A 15,627-nucleotide genomic window follows, 5' to 3' on the forward strand; every position below is an offset into this window, starting at 1 on the left:
GTTGAGCCGTTTTCTATTTACCGTTCCTTCGGAAGAAGACAGTTCATTTTCTTCAGTTTGGAGAATGAAGTGTCCCTCTTTTGGTTTCGGAAGTTCCTCCAGCTGATGCTTTTTTAGCCTTACACGACTCTTACGGGGTTGGTGTTGTTGCTGGTGTTTACATAGTCAGAGAAATAAAGATTATTTGGGTCTTGAGAGATCGTTCAAGATGCTCTGAAAATGCCAGCAGCTAATGAGTAAATATCAGCCGATACTGAAATGTTAAAAATTTGTCCAACATTGGCTGATACCGATATTGAGACTAGGGCTGCAGCTATTGAATATTTTAGTATTTGAGTATTCTACTGAAAATTCCATTGATTAATCGAGTAATTGGATAAAACACATTTTTGTAAAGTTAAAGAGCAGTTATTTTTTAAATGAAAATTTGTTTCAAGCAAGTGTAAAATCAAGTGACTTTGGGTGATAAATTCCAAGTTCCGTGCGATCTGATGAGATATGAGATACAAGCAGCTAATGCAGATCAATACATGCTTTCATATCTGTCTCCAAACTCCAGAAAAGAAGCTAGATTTGTTGCTAGCTGCTATTTTGAAGAAGAGGCGTCTTGAGGGGTCTGAAATCTCTTTATTTGGCGTCAGCTCTATTTGAAATGCCACTCTTTGATCTTTTTAAAAATTAAATGATTCCTCGAGGCGAAGAAAATTCCTCGATCATTTTTTGTAATCGAGTACCTCGAATTATTCAAGGAATCGTTTCAGCTCTAATTGATACCAATATATCGTGCATCCCTAATCAAAATGACTCATGTTTAATGATTCGATTTGTTGTCTCCATTTGATTTTTAAGTAAAAAGAATTCAGTCCAAAGTACCGGGTACCAATTCACTTAAAATCAAAAGGTACCATGTTTAAGTACCTAAACGCATCCTTGTGACTCTGAGGGAGTGAAAGAGTAGGTGATTTTCCTACTGTACATGAACACAGCATTATAAGGTTATACAATGAAGAATAAATATGTTAGATTGAATAAAATGAGATTTTATTATTAAACAAATTAATATTTTTTTTACCACATAAACACAAAAAGTACCAAAAATTTCAATTCAAATGTGAAAGGTACCCATCCTTCCTCTCTTTATGTGTCTGCAGAGTCTCTGGACCTGGTTCTGTCTCGAGGCTGTGCTACGTCTCGTCACTGTCATCAGATGGAGCTTCCTGGTGTTGCTGTGGCTTGCTGTGATTGGTCGCTGTGTAACGTTGGGTGGCAGTGTTCAGGATCAGTTGGTGCTTTCCTCGTCAGCTTCATCACCAGCTGGTTTTTCGTCGGAGCACACTGACATTAAATCTGTTCTGAACCACAAACTGGAGCAGAACACACTGAGCATGTGCGGACGTTTCTTTAATGTCTTTCACATTTACGCTCCTGACCTTCCCTGGAAAGTTTCAGGAGCTCTACCCCCAACATTTTCTGAAGTTAACATTTTCATGCATGTCTCTCTTACATGTGGACAAGGCCTGAGAGCTCCTGTAAGGTTTTGTTTTAGTTCAAAGTAATGAGGCCTTAAAGTGACCTAAAAAGCATACCAGACCATCAGGGATAGTTAGTTGTTCTAATTTGTTAGATGAAGTTACAGTCATTTGCAGAAACAGACCTTTTTGACACATAAATAAAACAATGTCATGCTTTACTGTTAAAAGCTTTTTTTTAACAGGCAAAAACTGCTTTTATATATACGGGACAATACTGGCGAGGATCTGAAAGGCATTGCATTCTCAGGGTCAAATTGATAAAAAACCAAAAGTTTGTCAGAGGAGATTAAAAGGAAGAGAAGCAGTCAGATCCTGTTTACATTGATAAAAAACATTTTCTTTATAAAACATTCATTATGCGTTGAGTATTCTGTGTCTGTGTTCAGATGTAAACAGTCTTTGATGGCTCATTAAACTCAAAACAACCGATTTTCGTGTTTTTCGTTTTTTTTTTCATCTGAATTTTGGCCTAACTAACGAGCCGTATGGGTATACACTGTCTGTAACGCATGCGCAGAAACAGCTACGTGCTCTCAGCAGCACATTCTGGTTGAAGCTAACAGGCTAGCTTCTGTCTGCAGATCCGAAGGTCCGATCCAGGACCAGGTTCATCCCAATCTGACCCAGACAAAACGGTTCACCCAGTACTGGTTCTGAGGGAGAATCTGAGTCGCCTGCAGAGGAACCAGTTAGCCGTGTTAGCATCAGCAGTTAGCTTTAGCTCGGCGACAGAATCAAAACAGAGCTAGCAGAAGCTAACTGAAGCTAACTGGCCGACATGGCGACAGAGGAGAAGAAACCAGAGACGGAGAGCATCAAACAGCCTTCGTCGTCCTCAGGGTCCGGCAGTAAGGTGAGTGTGAGCGGCTGACGGTGGTCCAGGCTCCGGGAAGGCTGGTCCGGGTAGTCCGGTTAGCGATCAGGGAGCTAACAGCGAGCTAACGGGCTGTAAACAGACCTGACTGTACTCAAGGAGAGCTCCCTGCCCTGTTCGGGATTTATATTCAATCAAATCAGTAAATACTCGTTGTAAACAAACAGTTTAAGGCTGTTTTATGTGAAAGGTTGTCTTTGTTTCATTTTTAGTCAAATTTGGGGTTGAAATGGTTTACTAACCAACAAATCATGTTGCTTATGATTGTTTTTTATGTAATTATTACGTGAAATCATCACAGATCCAAAGGGTACATAGTTAAAACTTTTTGTGTTAGTCTTCATTGAAATTTTGATACCACATAAATAGATGAAACTAGATTATTTAAGCTTATTGCAGTCAGCAGATTACTGAGAATGATGCATGTATTAAGAAATATGACACTTTAATGGTAGTTTTTCTACCAGAGGAGCATTTAAGATGCAGCAGACTCATCTCTGCCTGCTTATAATCATTCTAACATCTATTCTCTGAGCAAATGCTATTATATTGGATTCCTTTCTGCTTCATTCAACAGTAAATCTGAAAATAATTCACCAGAGATGTGAAATATGACTTTTAGTCCCATCTTACTACTCAACATTTGTGTATTTTTACAACTTTCAGACTTTGCTTTCCTAGAAATCCTGTGTATGTAAGTCGATGATGATGATGTGTCTCTGGTGACGTCTTCCTGTGTGTTTTCAGTCGAACCCAGCCAAACCAAACTACACGGTCAAGTTCACGTTGGCAGGACACACAAAGGCCGTCTCCTCTGTCAAGTTCAGCCCCAATGGAGAGTGGCTCGCCAGCTCCTGTGAGGACCAACCAAACACACACACACACTCACACACACTTTTCCCTAAGTTTGACCTCCTCCTGTCAGTGGAAGGTGATACATTCAGGTTAGGAAAGGAGAATATGACAAAACTCAAAAGACAAAAACACAGTGATGAAAAGGAAAACAAATAAGCAATTGATCGAGCTGCAGCTGAATCTGTCTTCCTCATGGTGCGTTCAGGGACAGTCTGACATTTGAAAACTGAATACTTGAGCCATGAAAGATGATGACAGGTGAAAGAAGTAATATTTGTATCTTTAAAACAATCCTCTAACCACATTATTTCATATAAGATTGTCGACTGACTGTAAGCTTGTTGTAACCATGGTAATGTCTTTGTGCAGCTGCCGACAAGTTGATAAAGATTTGGGGAGCGTTTGACGGAAAGTTTGAGAAATCCATCGTTGGACACAAACTGGTGAGACACTCAGTCCTGATGCTGTTAGAGACACGGTCTGGATCAGTACCAGGTCTGTTTCTGACCCTGTGTGTGTGTGTGTGTGTGTTTAGGGGATCTCTGACGTCTCCTGGTCTTCAGACTCTAACCTGCTGGTTTCTGCCTCTGACGACAAAACGCTGAAGATCTGGGACAACAACTCGGTGAGAAACCCACACTTTAAAGTGTCTTTGTCACATGTAACAGAAAGTCAGACAAGCTCAGTTTGATGTTTAGACCTGCCATGTGACTCCTCTCTGTCTCTTTGTCTCTTTGTCTCCTCAGGGGAAGTGTCTGAAGACGCTGAAGGGTCACAGTAATTACGTCTTCTGCTGCAACTTCAACCCTCAGTCCAACCTGGTGGTGTCTGGATCGGTACGCTGCATCACCCCGTTCCTCCTGAATCCTGTTTCTAAAGAAAACCAAATCTGACTCTGAGTGTGTGTGTGTTTCTGTGTGTGTGTGTCACAGTTTGATGAGAGCGTTCGTATCTGGGACGTCAAGACGGGGAAGTGTCTGAAGACTCTGCCCGCTCACTCTGACCCTGTCTCTGCTGTGAGTCCTGACCTCTGACCTTCAGCCTGACGTGTTTATAAACATGACACACAGTGATGATGATGATGATGATTGTGCCTCTGACCTCTGACCCTCCAGGTTCACTTCAACAGAGACGGCTCGCTCATCGTGTCCAGCAGCTACGACGGCCTCTGGTACGTCCATACACACATTAAACACACACACACTTTCATACAGGAGAGACATGAGGATGGATGCTGATTCTGTCTTTCTCTTCAGTCGTATCTGGGACACAGCATCAGGACAGTGTCTGAAGACTCTGATTGGTGAGTTTAACACACTAAAGACATCTGCTCCCTACTGAACAGGGAAAAGAGAAAAAAGATGTTTTAGTTACAAAAAAGACAAAATCCAGACTTTTTGCTTCTTCGACCTGTGATCAGATTTCTGTTTCTCTCTCCTCAGATGACGACAATCCTCCAGTGTCTTTTGTCAAGTTTTCTCCGAATGGGAAATACATCCTCGCCGCCACACTGGACAAGTCAGTATCCCCTGTTATCACCCTGGTTTGTCCTCATACTTCATCCCATCTCTTCTTTTTAGGCATCATTTGTCATCCACCACCTTCCTTCTCCGGCTCAATGTAGCGGGAGTTGTTTGTGAAAGTGGAACTTAAAACTTTGCTGACTCTTTCTCTGTCGCGGTGGTCTCACTTCTAATTTAGCTCTTATGTTGGAAACAGCTGATAGTTTCTGGAAAGCGACAGAGAAAGATTCTGTAATACAAAAAAATAGAAATTCAAGAAGTGAAAATAACGAGAAACTGAAATGTAGATAAAGAGATATTCAGGAAAGCAAAAGTAAAGAGATTTCAGTTTGTAAAAACAAAGACATTCAGGAATGTTGAGATAAAGAAATTCCGCAGAGCGTAAGAAAAGAAACATTCCGGAATGTGGAGATAGAGATTCCAGAATGTAAACATAAAGAGATTCTAGAATGTGAGGACAGAATGATTTGTGACATTATAAGTGAGAGTAAAGAGGAATTATTTGTTTATCAACAATGCTGGATACGCACTGTGGAGTATAACGGTTTGTCAACAGACATGGAGGAGTTAACCACCAAAAAACACATTTTTAACTAAATATCATCACTTATACAGATGGTAAACGGCTCCCAGGTTTGTGAAATAGCAGTGAGTGGACAGAAGAGATCAACAAGTGGACAGATATTAGGTGGACAGACGTTTTTAGAGGAGAAATCCAGCATCACTCGATGCTCATGACTGCATTATCCGTGGACACTTACCAGACTGTGACGGACCAGGACGTAACCATGTGTCAATAAATCAGAAACCCTCCCAGACCAAAAAAAACACACAGACTGCTGAGTCTAAGACCAGGTTCATAATAAAAGAACCAGAAAACTACGTCCAGAGTTAATTATTTACCCGCGAACGTCGCTGGTGTAAAGTGTGACCCTGTTAACTGGTGACTCTCAGCCGTTAATCACTGATGCTGTCGGTTGAGAGTCACCAGTTAGCATGGTCGCTATTAACTCCAAAACACCGGTTGCTCTGTAACAGTCCAAACTTGATAGACGTTTCCTCTGTTGTATAGTATCGTTTCTAAAAACTGACCACAGAACAACTGCACATTTTATGCAGATAACAGGTTGAATTGGGTATTTAAAAAACGCTAACTCGTCTGAATGAATGGAGCTAAACTTTGCTTCTGCGGTCAAGATGCGTCTTTATGATGGCGTAGACTGACAATCCCTTTATACTTGAAACATAAACAGACTCTGGAACACATAAAAGAAATACTAAGGAAAATAAAAAATAAGAGATTCTGAAATGTAACCAAAAAAAAAGATAGAAAAGATAATCACATTTTCTGACATATTTTCTCTACACATCCAAAAAACGCATCTTAAAAAAACTGACTCAGTGTGTAAAGACCTTGGCACTCATGTTTTTTCCTGTTGCATTGAATAACGTGTGTTTCCTCTGGTTTGCAGCACGTTGAAGCTTTGGGACTACAGCAAAGGAAAGGTACAGACGGGCTGTCTCATCTGTTTGGTGATCCGTCTCTCTGCCTGTGTGTCCTCTGACATATAACACCCCGTCTCTCCTCTCTTTGTCTGCTCAGTGTTTGAAGACGTACACCGGACATAAAAACGAGAAATACTGCATCTTCGCCAACTTCTCAGTCACAGGAGGGAAGGTGAGCGTTTCTGCTCTCTGACCAAACAAGCAGCCCTGTGAGGGTCAGAGGGTTTAACCTTTGACCTCTGTCTTTCAGTGGATCGTGTCAGGCTCTGAGGACAGCATGGTTTACATCTGGAACCTCCAGACCAAAGAGATCGTACAGAAGCTACAAGGACACACAGGTATGACCTTGGTCTTTTTGTCTCCTGGTCTGATCAGATCTCACGTGTTTAAACCAGGAAGCAGCAGAAGAAGAGTTAGTGTCTTTAACGTTTATAAACTCTGATTTTTGTGTCGTTTTGTGCAGACGTGGTGATCTCCACCGCCTGCCATCCAACAGAAAACATCATCGCTTCAGCCGCTCTGGAAAACGACAAAACCATCAAACTGTGGAAGAGCGACTGTTAGACTGAGCTGTCCTCACCTGTATGAACAGGTTATTACCAACAATCCACAAACGCACAGTTTAATCTCACGTGATGTGAACACACGCAGAGAGCCACCAACACACACTCAGACTAACTCCTGCTTTATGCACTTCCTCCCTTTCAAAATAAAAGACATTTGGTGCCACAAACGGGTTGAAAAAATATTCCCAATCAAAGAATTTGTTTTATTTTAAATCTATTTATGCGGTTTTATATTTGTTCGTTAATGTAATCATTAAAGGAAATCTTCCTTTAGTTTAAAAAGCATCTCGGATTAATTCATCCAAACAAAACTTTATCAGTAACAGCATCTTTGACACAAAATTAGCGATGCTGGTTAATTGTTCGACTGTAGCATCTGTTGCTACGTTGGTGTGTGTGTGTGTGTGTGTTTCTGGCTCTCTCCTGTGTGACCATCTGATTGGACACAAAGCAGCAGCTCTCCATCGTAACCATCAGCACGTTCTTCATACTGTCTCCACCAAACTTCGGTCAGCAGAGCGGGAAAAAAAGATGAATAATGAGCGGAGGGAATTTTTTTCAGTCATTTGTAAATAAAGATTTTTGAATATGAGCTGTGGCGTGTCTGTGTGTAACTTTCTCATAAAGTATTAATTAGTGAAAGTGTATTTTTGCATTTTTATTCAGAGCCTGTGAGCTTTTTAGTTATGTGTGCACATGTTTCTGCCACACCTGGCAGGTGTTTGTGATAACAGGTTACAGATGTGTGAATTAAAAGACCAAGAATAGACTGGAGACCAAGAGGTACAGACATGAAAAAAGATTTATTCAACTTTTCCAGAGGTGAAACATCTTTCTCTTGCAGTTTTTCCTCCTCCACAGATCCACGGGAAATATCAGACTCCTGTCCTGATTTTTCCTCCCATGGTCGGGATTTTAGAAAACAAGTTCATTTTTTTCCAACAGTTCCTGAGATTCAAACCTGGGGACAGAGTTTGTGTCTGTCTTGATGCAAGTCGCTGAAGACAAAATTTGAGATTTTAATGATGTAGGATAATTCATTTTTGCAGTAGCTTTCTGGGATCTCTCTTTAACTTATCATCAATCAAAAGTTCAAAACTTAACTCGACATTCATTTGCTCTTTCAGCCAGATCAACTTCCTGTTCCTAATTTCCACATACCTCTCACACTCTCAGGATAAATCTGAAACTTCTGTCCATGTAGCACAAACTGCACCAAAATAAAAACCTGATGTTACAATCTCCATCCAAAACCTCTCACACTGAGTCTGAAACAGACATTTGTGCGCTTTGTTTTCTGCAGCTGCTCGTAGACGACGCTTATAAACCCTGAGACACAAACAGCAGCAGCAGAAAAACACCTGTAGTTTTACAAAGCTTATTAATCTTTTAGCAGACAGTCGCTAACTGTTAGCTCGCTGTAACAGCTTAAGGCTAACTGCATAATGCAGTAAGCTAACTGTAAGAGAAGTCATAAAAAGTCACATCAGCCAGCTAACTGTTAGCTCTCAGGTACAGCAGTCATAGTAACGTGGGTTAGCTAACTTGAAATTGTATTAAAATTAAGTAAAAAAAAAAAAATAATAAATGTAACAATTAGCTAACGATCAGCTAAGTATTACAGAAATTTAAATTTCTGATAATAATCAGCTAACTGTTCGAGAGTTGCAATAACTGACAGGTTAGCCTTGGTGTTTTAACTGTTAGCTGAACATTTTGAAAACTTTAGCCAATTGTTACAGCAGTAAGGTTAGTATCACATCAATTAGCCAACTGTTAGCTTTCAGGTAAAGCAGACAGAATAATGTTGAAGGGATGAGCTAACTTTGGTAAAAGAAGAAAAAAAAGAAAAGAAAAAAGCTCTCAGGTACAGCAGTCATATTAACGTTACAGGAGTAAACTAACTTGAAATTTTAATTGAATTAAGTAAAATACATAAACATGGCACTTAGCTAACGATCAGCTAAGTATTAAAGGAATTTAAATTTCTTAAAATAACCAGCTGACTGTTAAAAAGCTTCAATAACTGACAGGTTAGCCTAACATCAGTTAGCCAACGGTTATCTCTCAGATACAGCAGACAGATTAATGTTAAAGGGATGAGCTAACTTTGGAGTAAAGTAAACAAAGAAAAGAAGAGAAAATAAGTCAGCTAACTGTTAGCTTACATGGGTAAAATAACTGACAAGTACCTGTTTCAGCAATTGCGTCACTTTTGACGTTGGCAAATTGTTACAGCAGTAAGCTAAGGGTTTCATCAATTAGATAAATGTTAGCCCTCTGTAATAGCATCAAATAAGGCGTTAGCTTACTGTTGCATGTTGCTGTCTCACCTGTAAGCTAACAGTCACAGCAGCAGGCTAAGCACCACATAAATCAGAAGTGCTAGTCCTCAGGTACAGCACTTAGATTAATGTTGAGGGTTTAGCCAAATGTACATTTAACTAACTAACAGATTTTTTTAAAGAGAAAGGACAGTCAGCTTGTTAGCTTAGCATAATAGTACAGGGGTTTCTGACAGGTTAGCCTAATTTTCAGCATAAACTGTTCATTTTTATGACTTTGGCAAACTGTCAGAGCAGTTAGCTAAGCATCATATAAAGCAGCTAACTGTTAGCTCTCAGCAGTCAGATTAATGGTACAGGGGTAAGCTAACTTGAAAGGTGAAACTAAATTAATTAAAAAAAGAAAAAAGCAAATGTAACAAAAATACTTAGCCAACGATTAGCTAAGTATTACAGGAATTAAAATTCTGATAATAACCAGCTAACTGTTGGAGAGTTGCAATAACTGACAGGTTAGCCTTGGTTTTCTATCTATTAGCTCAACATTTGGATAAGAGCAGACAGATTGATGTTAAAGGGATGAGCTAACTTTGGTATTAAGTTAAAAAAAAAAGTCAGCTAACTGTTAGCTTTTAAAAACTGGCAGGTAACTGTTTCAGCAGTTAGCTGTTCCTTTCGATGACTTTAGTAGGCTCAGGACATCATCAACAGATAACTGTTAGCTCTCTGTAATAGCATTTTAACAAGTAGTAACAACGGCTTTTTTGTTACAGTGGCTAGATTAATTTTACGTTTGTTTAACGAATCAAATTGGTTAAACAGTAAGCTAACTGTTTGCTAAGTGTTACGGGGCGAGATTCTTTTTTCCTTTTTTGAGAAGAAATTTTGCCTCAAAATACAAAACATCAAACAATTACAAATAATTTTTTAATTTATGTACGAAACAAAATCAGCAAAGTGATGAGATGTACTGTTTGTCCTCAGGGGGCGCCAAAATCAACACAAACCAATAGTACCTCAGACCGAAAGCGTTCTACATAAAAACGATAAAAACGTAAGGAGCTCTGCAGCATTTCCCAAATCAGCCTTAACATGTAACAAGTCTGTCAGGTAAAAGAATCATCAGAACCATTAAAACCAGACCAGACTGGTCTAAAAAATCCAGTTTCCAGCATAAGTCTTCTTAGGAGAGAGTAAAGTCCAGGAAGAAGAGTCCAAATTCTTAAAAAACTACATTTCAGACCAGTTAAAAAAATAATTTGTCCCATGTGCAGCATCACACACGAGCGTCCAGACTGACCAGTTTTGAAGCCAGCTGCACCAGTACAAACCAGTTCAGAGCAGTGGAGTCCACTGCAGCGTGCCGATGGAGATGAGGGTCTGGCAGGTCGCAGAGTCCAACCAAACCGACTCCACCAGGTTAAAGTGCAGGAAGCCCAGAGCGAAGCCACAGCCCACGTCCGACAGGTGGTGTTTACCCAGCAGCACACGGGACACGCCGACCAGGACGGCCCACAGGTAGAGCAGGATCCTGAGGGGCACCTGGAGGACACAGTGGACTGTATTACCCCAGTGAAGGTCAAAGGTCAAAGGGTATGACCTCAAACATAACAATGATAAAGTGACTGACCGCCAGCACCAGGTGGTTGAGGAGGAACTTGGACACCATGACGGCTCGACTGGCGTGGGCTGCTGGGAAGGAATACATGTCCATGGCGATGTAGTCCATAAACCCTGGAGGTAAATCCCATGGTCCTTTGCGTTTGACCAGCTTCTGCATGCCAGCGACGGTCATCAGATCCAGGACCAGAGCTGCAAGGAGAGAAACAGGTGACATGGTGGCTTTAGTTTTAATTTTCTGGATTGACTGAGTCTCTAAACGTCTCCGTCAGAGTTTAACGAGATTATTTTCTCCCTCCGTTCAGATTTGAACCCTGAGTCTCTCACCCAGCAGCAGGTTGACCAGAACCTCCTGCCCCGCCAACGTGTTGCTCTTCCACAGGCAGATCAGAGTCCCAAAGAACCATGGGAGGGCGTGTCCCGTGAGGGCTAGAAGGGTCACCATAGACCGCAGCGGGGCCCCCGGGCCGCGGACCCCTGCGCATATCCCCAGACGCTTGGACAGGCTGATGTCGATGGCCAGCAGGGAGTTGATGGCGATGCCTCTGAAGGACGGATTCAGCTGCATGCAGTCCTCCTTCACCACCGCATCAGGTCCTGAGCCCCCCTCTGAGGAGTCCCTCGACCCCCTGAGGACCAGACACAGAGGTGGAAACAGTTTCAGGCACATCATACACAGAAAAACAGGTGTCCTAAGTGAAGCCAAAACTTTAGCTCCGCCTCCATTTTAACAGATGAGTCATGTGACAAACTAGTTGATTAAAACACACATCAAACTTTTCTTAAACTTGTTTTCTTTTACTCTCATGCTGATTTATGTGCAAGTGTCAACTAATCTGAGAATTTAGATTTAGTGCATTTTTTCTTCTATTTCAAAGTGATGATTGATTGACAGCTCTGTCGACCAATCAGGCGCCTGTATGCACGGGATGATCAAAGCAGAGGAAACATAATGATTCCTGTTCTTGTGCTTGTCTTGGCGTCAGTGTTTTGGTTTCACTTCTCACAGCGGGAGGAGAGTGAAGCGTGTCGTTCAGTTATTTTATGACACAGACAAATCGACTGATGGTGAAGACAGAGGATTAAAAACTCACTGATTGTCTGAAACTGAGGGGTGTGGGTTCCATCTGGAGGCTGAGGAAAGCAGTTTACGCTTTGCTTCTTTGCCCTGAAGGATTCAATCCATCGACTGTAGGCTGTTTTAAAGCTGCAGACTCCTGAGGCCGTTCATTCGGGAACTATTTTGCGCCTCTGAATATTTTTACCCTCAAATATCTTAATGTAGAAGCAGGAAGACCGCTCTGTGTGAATGAATAAATAAAAGTCTAAAGTGGATAAAAACTGAGCTGGGAATGTAATCATAACATAAAGTTCAGGTAGACTCAGGTAGACTCAGGTCTACAGAAAGTTTTTGGTCAGAGTTCAGTGGACTGAGACCGACCCGGTACTCTGGGTCGGTCCCTGCAGGACTCTGACTTTAAATAAAGCTCTGGGACCTCTGAACGTGTCTGTACTCTAAATCTGAGCTGTGATTTCAGTCTTACCTCACTCCTGGGTCCTCCTGCTGACTCTGCTGTCTGAACACGGGTCTCCTCGGACCCCCGCCTCCCCTCCCCTCCCCCGGCCCCGGCTCCCTGCGGGGGGGCTGGTTCAGGGACATAAACTCAGGTCGGTTCAGGACGTTGTTCCGGTCCCTGGCCCGGCTCCGAGCCTGACTGCCGGGCATGACGGCGGACGGTCCGGGGTGTCGGAGGTATAACGGCGTTCAGAACGGGCTGCAGGACTGTGACAGATCAGGTCTGAGACTCTGAGGGACTCTGCTATAAATAGACCAGCTGGCCTTCTTCTTCTGCTGTCAGCTGTTCAGAGCGAGGGAGGCTGGAAAAACACTGCAAACACACACTCTCTCACACACACTCACACACTCACACACACACATCGTACAATACAGGCCAGCAGAGTGTGCTGTCATATTAAAGGAACACTCCACCAGTTTCACATGTCAAAGGGCAGCAAACCACTCTTAGTCACGATGTGTTCAGGGCACGTCACAGTTATCGTAAAAACCAGCTTCAAGACAGAAACAAGTCTGTAACAGGATTTTTGACCAGAAGTTCAAGGTATACACTATAATACAGTGTCATTCACTACTATACACTATTATACAATATACTACACAAAAATACACAATAATTTACTATATTAATCTATAAACTGCTATGAAACAAAAAAACACTGAAATACACTCTAAAACTCTATGACTCACTAAAACTTACTATGATACACAATAAAACATAATTTATTATCAAACACTATAGTTCAATATAATTTACAATAATACACAACAAATTACTTTAATACAATATAACTCACTATAATACACGATAAAACACTATTATTCACCATGATATAATATCATTCTCTATAATTCACCACAATTCACTGTAAAACACTATATTTCACTATGATACAATATAATTCAATGTTAAACACTATAGAACACTTTAATATACTATATTACACTATAATTCACTTAAACTCACTATAAAAAACTACCATTCACAATAATTCACTACAATTTACTAAGATACACTATTTAACACGATAACTCACCATTCACCAGCGGTCCCAATAATCATGAATAGCAAGACATGTAAAGTGGGGGAAATAAGTATTGAAAGCATCAACTTTCTTCTCATCACATTTATTTCCAAAGCTGCAATTCAAACAAAATTTCTCCCAGACATTGGTATTAACTCAAATAATCCACACATGAAAAGAAATCACAACGTTCAGGTCCATAAATAATGATTATGTTGAATTAAGTACGATAACACAGGAAAAAGGCTGTATACTTTGGCAAGGAAATGCACCATACCACCTGAAATCTGTCGGTAATTATTACTTGAACTTCCAATTAGTGCAAACCAACATCAGCTGGGCTAGAGCAAATTGATGGTCCTATAAAAAAGGTTGTTTTTTCACCAAGCAGTTAAATACCACACACCTCATGATGGGTAAAGGCAAAGAGCTCTCTGAAGACATTCACAACCTAAATGTTGCTCAGCATCAGAATGGAACTGGTTACAGACTTATATCAAAGCACCTGAATATTCCAGTCAGCACCGTTGGGGCCATTATTCACAAGTGGAAGAAGCACCACCTTACCATCAACAGGCCACGCACAGGAGCTCCTTGAAGATTTCTGACCAGGGAGTCAGAAAGATAGTCAGAAGAGTACTCAACCAGCCAAGGACCACCCTGAAAGTGCTCCAGAAAGACTTGGAGGCAGCAGGTACAATTGTTACAGAGAAAACAACAGGCAATGCACTCCACCTCCATGGCCTCTATGGACGCTCAGCCCACAAGACTCCATTCCTCAAGAAAAGGCATGTTGAAGCTGGTTTAAAGTTTGCTAAACAGCATCTTGACAAGCCTGTAGAATACTGGGAGAATGTTGTCTGGTCAGATGAGACCAAAACTGAACTTTTGGGCTGTCATACTACAGACCATGTTTGGAGGAGAAATGGCTCTGCACATCAGCCAAAAAACACTACACCAACAGAGAAGTTTGGAGGTGGAAGCATCATGGCATGGGGTTGTTTCTCATCTCATGGTGTTGGCAAACTTCATATAACTGACGGAGCAATGAATGGAGCCATGTATGGGGAAATTCTTGATCTGAATCTGCTGCCATCCACCAGGATGATGAAGATGAGACGTGGCTGGACCTTCCAGCAGGACAACCATCCAAAGCACACAGCAAAGTTGACTCTCAAATGGTTTCAGAAAAAGAAAATCAATCTGTTAGAATGGCCTAGTCAATCACCTGACTTCAATCCAATTGAACATTTGTGGAAAGAAGTCAAGAAAAGGGTTCACCAGAGGGCACCAAAGAATATTCCAGATTTAAAGACAATCTGTGCAGAGGAATGGGCCAAAATCACACCTGAGCAGTGTGGGCCATTAGTTCAAACATACAAGAAGCTTCTGGAAGCTGTCATTGCAAACAAAGACTTCTCCACTAAGTATTAGATGAGTCTCAGTTAGCGTGTTCAATACTTTTTTCCTGTGTTATCGTACTTAATTCACCATAATCATTATTTATGGACCTGAACGTCGTGATTTCTTTTCATGTGTGGATTATTTAAATTAAAACCAATGTCTGGTAGAAATTTCATTTGAATTGCAGCTTTGGAAATAAATGTGATGAGAAAAAAGTTCACGCGTTCAATACTTGTTTTCCCCACTGTATGTGGCAGTAAGTCTGGTATTTTCTGTAAGTTATGTCCAGCAGGTGGCAGTGCTGCCTTTCTGATGTAAATGAATATGCTTTTTGATATGCTCAGAAGTCTTTAATTTCCCTGCTGTGAGCTGATATGCTTATTAAGAACCAGGGATACATCAGAATTAAAGACTCATCTGGCTGTAGTGGTAGAATAAATAATCAAATTGGAATAAAAAACGTGTGGTTCTTACCTGCAGCTTGTGATCATGGCCAGAGATGGATGGTAGTATCTGATTCTGTTGCCTTTGTTTTGTCACCAGGCATTGACAGTACATTGAAAGGTGATTTCCCTTCCGGAACATTTGTATCATCTTTAATTAACTCTTTGAGAGCTTCATTTTATCCAGATTCTTTTAACAGTCTTTTTGTGGTGTACTTTTTCACGTAGGAACAACAGTCATTTTCCAAGTTTTCGGTTTTCCCCAAGCTTTTGTTCCCCTTATTTTTCACACACAAATAAATCCCCATCAGAGCAAAATCCAACGCAATTTTGGCAAAAACAACATCCACAGCAATGAATGAATGAATGAAAATGCACATTTAACACAAACTGTTTCCAATACGCGAAGCGCGCGCAG

General features: G+C 41.1%; 2 protein-coding genes across 2 annotated transcripts; one reads left to right on the top strand and one right to left on the bottom strand.

The window, feature by feature from the left end:
- Nucleotides 1-2,042: 2,042 nt before the first annotated feature.
- Nucleotides 2,043-7,435, top strand: LOC141790851 (WD repeat-containing protein 5-like). The gene is made up of 13 exons (XM_074670961.1): nt 2,043-2,385; nt 3,154-3,262; nt 3,631-3,704; nt 3,797-3,886; nt 4,008-4,097; nt 4,194-4,277; nt 4,377-4,432; nt 4,518-4,564; nt 4,704-4,779; nt 6,257-6,290; nt 6,388-6,462; nt 6,541-6,628; nt 6,754-7,435. The coding sequence occupies exons 1-13, from the start codon at nt 2,311-2,313 to the stop codon at nt 6,852-6,854; spliced, it is 999 nt and encodes a 332-aa protein (XP_074527062.1). The 5' UTR covers nt 2,043-2,310; the 3' UTR covers nt 6,855-7,435.
- Nucleotides 7,436-7,697: 262 nt separating this feature from the next.
- Nucleotides 7,698-15,547, bottom strand: LOC141790852 (inactive phospholipid phosphatase 7-like). Its single transcript, XM_074670963.1, has 5 exons — nt 15,241-15,547; nt 12,306-12,677; nt 11,089-11,390; nt 10,772-10,953; nt 7,698-10,683 (listed from the first exon to the last, which is right to left on the bottom strand). The coding sequence occupies exons 2-5, from the start codon at nt 12,485-12,487 to the stop codon at nt 10,477-10,479; spliced, it is 873 nt and encodes a 290-aa protein (XP_074527064.1). The 5' UTR covers nt 12,488-12,677; nt 15,241-15,547; the 3' UTR covers nt 7,698-10,476.
- Nucleotides 15,548-15,627: the final 80 nt, after the last annotated feature.

The sequence above is a fragment of the Halichoeres trimaculatus genome, unplaced genomic scaffold, assembly GCF_033239565.1.
Source record: "Halichoeres trimaculatus isolate MK-OKI-2021-1 unplaced genomic scaffold, fHalTri1.1 fHalTri1_scaffold_5, whole genome shotgun sequence".
In the NCBI taxonomy this organism is placed as follows: Eukaryota; Metazoa; Chordata; class Actinopteri; order Labriformes; family Labridae; genus Halichoeres; species Halichoeres trimaculatus.